General features: G+C 31.5%; 1 protein-coding gene across 1 annotated transcript; it reads right to left on the reverse strand.

The window, feature by feature from the left end:
• Positions 1–669: 669 nt before the first annotated feature.
• LOC132632190 (caffeic acid 3-O-methyltransferase-like) lies at positions 670–4,604 on the reverse strand. Its single transcript, XM_060348024.1, is given in 5 exon segments — positions 670–993; positions 995–1,240; positions 1,663–1,727; positions 1,829–2,139; positions 4,111–4,604. Coding segments are annotated over 5 exon segments (1,089 nt in total). The 5' UTR covers positions 4,524–4,604; the 3' UTR covers positions 670–939.
• Positions 4,605–8,776: the final 4,172 nt, after the last annotated feature.

Here is an 8,776-nt window from a genome sequence, read left to right on the forward strand (position 1 = left end):
AGCATCCTTAATTATAGACTCATTTACAAGCCCTGCTCTATTTAGGCATCAATCACCCCACTGCTTCCTTCGTTTTATGCAGTCACTATATCGAATTTAGTCATTAAATCGTTAACCTTTATTTTTTCGGCGTACTTTAGACATAGGTGATGAGTAAAAGTACTTTTCCTCAATGTAATTGTGCTAAAATTGAGAATCATAATGGTGAATTTAGCTTTCCAGCTTCATATTTTGGCCAATTTAGACATTTTCACCATCAAAATGTATAGTAGTTTCCTCTTTGTTTTTTAACAAAGAGGATAGTTACCATCGTCGTGCATAACTCAACTTCTTAGACTTTTGCTGGGACCAAAGTCAAATTAAGAAAGTGTTTTATATTTTTTGGCTACTTCCAATTTGCAACTTGGTTTCTACTTTATTCTTATGGTGAGCCCTACAACTTTAATTTGTTCTATTCTAATCTAATTTATTTTTCGCTGGACTATCAGATCATCTAAGACTATTTCCTTTAATGCATTTTATCCTCTTCTGTTTATTTCTTGATGTGATAATTACTACTTTCGCTTATTATTTATTACCGCACATCCATATTAACATTCAAATTTCTGAACACCTTACTAAATATAAGTAAAATATGTCTCAGGAATCATAAAAATTTGGGAAAATATATGATTGAAACTAGCATTCCTTCAATACATGTGTATTACAGAAATACATACAAGTTCAAAATCCAGCACAAAATTAAGTTTCATATTAAACACATTTCTTTTTCCCAGAACAATTATTTCATATTCCTCCTTTTCTTTTGAACATCAATCTCTATAAGATAAAAGCTATTTTTCTTTTATTTCGCAGTCACTCCGAGAAAAGTAGAATTCCAATTGTAAAATGAACAGTATATTGGGTAATTTTTTTTTTTTTATCCTCCAAATTAAGTAATTAATCACTTGTTGAATTCCATGACCCAAGTGTTGTAAGCACAGCAAGCCTTACGGAATCCACTAAAACCAGCCCCTTTAGCCAAAGCCTCAAATTCCTTTTCAGTCCTTTCTTTGCCTCCTGGATTATGTGCTAACATGATAATATCAACATGTACAGTATTCTTAGTGGAAAATGATGTATCTGGGGCCTCTGGAAGTAGGCACTCCGCAATTATCACTTTCCCATTGACAGGAAGTGCTTCATAGCAATTCTTCAAGAATTTTTGGCAATGATCATCGCTCCAATCATGACAAATCCACTGCACCAATATATTAAGTTATCCTCTGATTAAAATCTTTATTTTTAAAAAATAATAAAACAATGCTAGAATAAAGAAAGTTTAACTTCTATATAGTGATAGTATGAAAGAATTTTTGCACTATCAGACTATCTCAAAAATAGTTGCATGTGACAAAATTCGTAATAGGTGGAATTACTAATCTATAAAATAAGGGGGATTAATTCTTATAAAAATAGTTTACACTATCAGTGTTTATAAGTTAAATCTAAGGCCGAATAGTCTGATAGACACCTCCACTTGTTTCGTTTGGATATTCTGCCCCTCCTACTCCACGTTTTGAATAAAACCCGTGGAATAGGAGGGACAGGATGTTAAAGCGAAACAAGTAGAGGTGTTTTTCAGACTATTCGGCCTTAAATCTAAAAGAAAAAGGGTCTTACCTTCATGAAAATGGCATCTGCTTTTGGCACACTAACAAACATGTCGCCACCAACGTGCTCGACGCCTAAACAAAAGTTAGGAAAGTGATTAATGCTCAATACTAGCTAGAACAAGAACATTAATGTCGTTACCAAGTTAGGAGAAGACTTTTTCCTAATTAATTACCTGGATAAGCCGGAGCATCTTCAATGACATGGGGCAAATCAAAATTAATGCCCTTAATGGAAGGATGCTTGGAGACAATCATGTTCACGGTAGCCCCTGTTCCGCCACCAACATCAACAATGGAATTGAGGCCTTCAAATCCCTTGTAGTCTTCCAGAATTTTTTTCATGGTCATGGTGGAGTGATCAGACATTCCACGGTTGAAAACTTTGTTGAATCTTGGATCTGTGCCATGGTACTCGAATGCTGTCATTCCATAGGCCTTGTTGAATGGGATTCCACCATCAAGAACTGTATCTTTTAAATGGTACCTACAATAGACAAAAAATCAATTCAGATACTAATACACATGTTAACCATTCAACTAACTAGTGGATTGTACATAATTTAATTACTTAATTGTCACAATAAGATAATTTTGTAACTTCAGTATTATATTTGAAAAAGTTCAGTGACGTTACATGAATTAAAACCACAAGACTGAACGATAGTCGTTGGATGAGTTTGTGATTTTGTGGTGCTCAATTGTTATTTCAATAATTTAGACAGCTAATGCTGCTTCCGTATGATTTATTATTCCATCTTTAGTGGCGCACCTTATCACAAGTGTAACCAAATTATGAAACTTGTCAATATCAACCTCCACACCTCTTTTCCAGTTTCCAACACATACAATGAGGAAACTTAGGATCCGTCTAGCCATAAGAATTATTCATTTTTTTTTTGAAATATTTTTTTATTTTTTAAAAAATTAGTATTTGATCATGAAAATTTCAAATATAATTTTAAGTTGTATTTAAAATTTAAAAAATAACCAAAACTTATTTTTTATTTTTTTCACAATCAAACCTTATTGAAAAAGTACATTTCTACAACAAGAAATTATTTTCAATATTATGATCAAACACAACTCCAACTCCAAAAATTTCAAAAAAAGTGAATTTGTTTTTTAATTCTATGGCCACACGCCTAATTAATATACTGACTAATTTTCATCAATTGTCTGTTCTTTTTATTCAACGGGTATATTAAATCATTCAATCTGTTGAATTACACGCTAAGTTTTATTTTAATACGGGTGAGGAGTCAACAATGATAAAGACACAAAGCCAACTAAATATTTATTAAATCAAGAATATTCTAAAATTCAACCAAATAGTTATTAAATCAAGAATATTCTAAAACTCAACCAACACCTTAACAACTGTTTGAATTGTGTGATTATAACATTTTAAAGCTATAGCTGGTGGAAAGAACGCAGAAATATCTCAGGTCACTCAACTTTGACTATTTTACTCAGAAAGTCACTCAATTTTATTTTTTAACCAGAAAACCACTCAACTTTGGATGTTTCACTTAGAAAGTCACTCAACTTTATTTTCTAATCAGAAAGTCACTCTACTTTGGGTGTTTCACTCAGAAAGTCACTCAACTATTTGTATTTCACCGACAAAATCACTCAACTTATTTAAGTAATAAAATTGTAAGAAATAAACAAATATCCATTTTAATCATTTTATTGATCCACCCGCTTAACTCGATCCAGTAAAAAATATATAGACCCAGACTCCTAATTTCTCTCGTGTCCAGGACTCTTTCTCCTCTTTCTCTGCGTTTTTCCCCTCATTATGCTCTTTATATTTTAATTTGTAGGTACATATTTGATGCAAGAGACAAAGTAATTATAACTTTATTGGAAATGATACAGAATAAGCTTACGAAGAGGTTGTATAAGGAGGAGGAATGGATTAACAGGTACCAAGGTCTCATCTGTCCAAAAAAAAAAAAAAGACTTGAGGCAGCACTGTTTAGACCAAAATTTTCTGGTGGACCAAAATACTGAGATAAATTAGGAGGAAATAAGGGTAAAATAAAAGGTTTTGGTCGATAAATTTTTAATGGGTCGGATCAAGTGTGGGTTCAATAAAATAGTTAAGATGAGTACTTATTTATTTCTTATAATTTTTACTTTAAATAAGAATCAATAAAATGTAATTAAAAAATCAGACTTTATAGGAGAAACATCAAATAATTGAGTTACTTTCTAGTTAAAAAATAAAATTGAGTGAATTTCTGAATGAAAGAACCGAGAGCATATGAGATATTATCTCAAAGAACGCACTACTTTTATTAACTTAATATTAACTCTCAATGTGTAATTCATTTGCTCTTGAAAATATGGTATAACCAGAAAGAAAAGCAGAAGGAAGAGAAGATGACAATATGATTTGTAGCAGTAACAAAATTGCAACAACATAACTGAAGAAATTAAGAGAATTTACCAGCTCTCCATGAGGACTTTATCTTGATTCATGAGCAAAAGTGGAGCAACAGAAACACCATCAGCATTCTTAGTCAAGAACTTACACACTGGAGCCAAACTATAAAGCCTCTCAACACGTCCATCAGGGTGTGTCCTAAGAGTACAATTGAGAACAGAATATGTAGCCAGGAGCCTAAGCATCCGATCGAGCATAACGGGTGCATCAGGGTTCTTGGAAGGAAGCTGAGCAGCTAGTTCAGAAGGCGAAATGGTTGCACCTGGACCAGCCTTAGCCATGATTTCAAGAAGGTCAAGTTCCACAACTGATTTTAAGACCATAGGAAGTACAGAAGCACTAGCCAATTGCATGGCAAATAAGAAATCTTCATCCTCTGTATGAGTTAGATTGTTGTTTTGGCTTGTTGAACCCATTCGTTTGGATTTTTGGTTAACTAAATTGGGAAAGTTAAGGGGAGTAGTGGAAGAAACAGAGAGGTGTTTGATGTGGCTATGAGAGGAGTCTGGTACGGTCTTTATATGGTCATTTTTGGTTCACCAACCCCTAAATTTGGTGGCTATGGCCCATAATTTGACCCCACAACTAAGATGTAGAGTATTAGGCCCGTTTGGACATGGTTTAAAATTATGTTTGGACATAGAATTTAAATATTTTAAGTTGTATTTTCTCTTATAAACATAAAAATTTCACAAATTGTGAAAACTATCAAAACATTCTCAATTCTTATACAATCTTACCAAATGAGCAAATCATAATTTATAACAAAATTAGTACATTACCAGAAGACTTTTCTAAAAAATGCAAATCAATTAATCAAACGTTACTTCAATCAAATCGAAAAATTAGCATGAATAGTAATGTAACTACTATTTAATATAATCTTCCCACATAAATTAAAAATTGTTATATATAAATAAAGGTTGGTGGAAGTTAATGAGATTGGTAAATGATTGATGGGGGTAATTGTTAAAAATATTTATCAACTCATGGGTTTTTTTTTTACAAAATCTTAACTTATGAGTTAAATTTTGTATTTAAAAAAGTTGAAACCATGGTTTCAAACCCAAATCATGCTTTTTTGGATGATTTAGGTTTAAATCAGGTTTCAAATCACGACTGAAAATTGATAGTCAAACGCTGATTTGAAATTATGGTTTCAAAATTGATGGCCAAACGCCTACTTAATAATTTTTCTCTCCCAATAGTTGTGAGTAGTGATAGCAATGTGACGTAGAGTTGAATTGAGCAACTACCGCAAATACTTTTCCCTCCGTCCATATTGATATTTTTTGGATCACCTTCTGTTTATTTAGTTGTGGATTAAGCGGTTGTTTGGCCAAACTGTCAAAAATTGCTTACTTTAAAAAATATATTTGCCGCTTTTCATAAAAGCAATTTATGTTTAACTAATTCGTTTGATAGATGCTTGTTTAAAGTAAATTGTGTTTCACCAATCTTTTACAAAAATAATTTTTAATGTCAAATTACTAAAAAAGACAAGTATCATATCACGTTTTAATACTAAGATTGTTTAAATGGGGAAGTTTTTCTTAATATTTATTATGGAAGTCATTGAAGTTAAGTGAAAAAATGTTAATTAGCACTGTTTTTCTACCAATGTTTACTTAATCCAGAGAGGGAAAGGAAAGGCACACTGGCACAGTAGAAAAAAGGGAGAGTAACTCATATTTATCGTTCACGGGCTATTCCAAAGAGAAAGGAAAACAAAAAAGGGATGAAAAAACTAGACACGGTGAAATCAAAAGAAAAAAGAGTTTGTATTTAAGTGAAAAATATATGTGTTAAATTCACGAGGATAGTTGGGTAAATATAAATTTATGTTAAGGATATTTTTATCTTAAAGAAATTAATTTTATATTTTTGGATATATGAAAAAACAAAAATTTATAGCTTATTTCCAGCAGCAGAAAAACTGTTTTTGCTGCTCCTCAAAAACATTTTTTTTCCTTTCAACTAACACCTCTAATCTTTAAAAAGAAAAAAGTAGTTTTAGCCTCCAAGAAACTTGGCCAAACATGCTCTAAATGTATATTTCACCCGTCTCAATTTATACGACGTTATTCGATTGATCATGATGTTTCGAAAAAAATTGATCTAAGCAATGCATAAATATCTATGTAGTAGTAAAAGCTTTCATTAAGGATAAATTAAGAAGTTTAAAATTCATTAATTGATTTCAAATTGTACACATCGAAATTTTACCGGATTTAAAATAGAATTCTACAACATGAGTTCAATTCATCTTCAAACTATAAGGTTCGTTAGGGTTTTTTGGAGGCTACACTACCATAAACTAGCTCATACCTATATAAATTGACACATATTCCCTTGAAAACGCATCTAAAAAATTTGATAAATCTCTAGGACATTCACAAAGAGATCAAGGCATCAAATATTGACTTTATCAAACTGCTTTTTGGAGAACAAATACATCACAAGGAAGTCATCCTACATTTGAGAAATACGTACTAACAACTCTCGAATCGTGGAGAAAAATTAGGAGAGAAGAATCAAAGGAATAAATAGAATTATACATGCACTGTTTATCTAATAAAATATTGAAAAAATAATATTGTGTGGTCACCAGCAAAAAGAAAAGGCACAATTTTAAGAAAATGACCCGAAATAATTCTTAGGCCCACACTAAAAATAAGGAGTTGTTTGGACGTGATTTGAAACCATGAGATGAAATCATGTTTAGACATGCAATTTGAAATTCTTAAGTTGTATTTTTTTTATAGACATAAAAAATTCACAAGTTGTGAAAACTATCAAAATTTTCCCAATTCTTATATAATCTTATCAAATGAGCAATTCATAGTTCATAATAAAATTAATACACTACTAGAAGATCTTTCTTAAAAATAAAACATCAATTGATCAAACTTTAGTTTAATAAAAAAAAAATTAACATGAATAATAGTGTAACTACTCTTTAATATAATTATTGAGGTTAGTAAATGATTGGTGGGAGTAATTGTTAAAAATATCTACCAACTTACGGATCTTTAAAATCATAATTTGAAATCTCAAATCATGCCTCTAGAATTTCATCTCATGAGATGAATTTACATGTCTAAAGGCTTTGAAATCATGACATGAAATCGCATGACAAAGCCTACTAAGAGCCCGTTTGGATTGGCTTACAGCTTAAAGCTGTTTGCAGCTTATAAGCTGAAAAAAATAAGTTGGGTAGTCCAACTTATTTTTTTTGGCTTATAAGCTGTTTTCAGCTTATAAGCTGCTTTAGATAAACTAAGTCAAATGGGTCCAATTATTTTTTTGAGCTTATTTTAAGCATAAAATGACTTTAAGCTGGCCAGCCAAACACTCAAAAAAAACTGAAAACAGCTTATAAGCCAACTTATAAGCCAATCCAAACGGGCTCTAAGTTGCGGTCAAAATCTAAAATTTCATTCTCCGCTCTCTCTTCCACGTTTCTTCCCACTGCCGATGCCGATGGAGTATTTGTGTCTTCTTCGTTGCTATTCCCTAGAAATAAAGCTCTCTTAACATTTACGTCAAAGGAAACCGTACGACAATAGCTTCACTTCACAGTGGAGGTGGAAAATTTGGTCTGCCATTATAATGAATGGATGATGACAAAGACCAGTTCGCAAGTAAATTGCTTTTAATTTGCCGACTTTTTCGTCGACATCGTTGCTTTGCACCTTTCTTTCAGCGCAAACCATCTCTTTATTTTCACCTCCGGCTAAACTAGGCTTCGCCATCTCCGGCGGGTGGTTGAAATGGACAGAGATGCTGGTTTGACGACGTGCTTTCGTCGTAGTTCATATAGACACCGTAATATCATCAGATCTAGATTTGGCCCGAAAAACTTTTTCGGGGTTGTTTCTATTCTTCTCCCATAATCCTTGCTTCTGTGTTATAATGTGTATCATTAGCGTATATACATCATACCCTGATTATACATTAATTATATAATTATTGTTAATTATATTCAAATTATATAACAATGATACATTTTATATACGTATACGGTGAAAATATATATTTTATATAATAATGATACATTTTTTATACATATATCTTATTGATATATGTTTTATACAAATAATAATATAATTTTTATACATATGTTGAAATTAGTTTTAAAAAAGTTACAAAATGATATTATTTTAAAATGGCTCAAAATGTCTATTAAGCTTTTTGCGGCATCCTGTGTCAATAGTTTCACCCGAATGGCCATTTATGTCTTTGTCCCTAAAATATTCACGTTTCTTCATGCTTTGTTTGTTTTGTTTGTTGTTGGAGTTTATTTTTCACATACCAAAAATATTTGTTGCAAGTACGAATATTAGAAGATATAATTCCTTTTTAATAAAGTATATTAAAAAATGTGTGAAACGTAAAATGAGATAAAGGGCGTATTATTAAAATTTCAAACTTTTCATATCAGAATGCAAATGCATACTTTTAAAAGTGTTCAATGACTATTTCAACCGACTTTTAAAAAATAGTGAAATTTTTTCTGTTTTGGTTTTCTTCTAGATTTTGGACCAATGATGGGCATGAGGGCCGGAATTTGAGACTTGGATATTACATGTCTGACTGGTTATTATTTCAAAAAACTACAAATAAACTAGTTTCTACAGTACGTTCTACGTTCTTTCTTTTATGGCAA

This window comes from Lycium barbarum, chromosome 3 (genome assembly GCF_019175385.1).
Source record: "Lycium barbarum isolate Lr01 chromosome 3, ASM1917538v2, whole genome shotgun sequence".
NCBI classification, from domain to species: Eukaryota; Viridiplantae; Streptophyta; class Magnoliopsida; order Solanales; family Solanaceae; genus Lycium; species Lycium barbarum.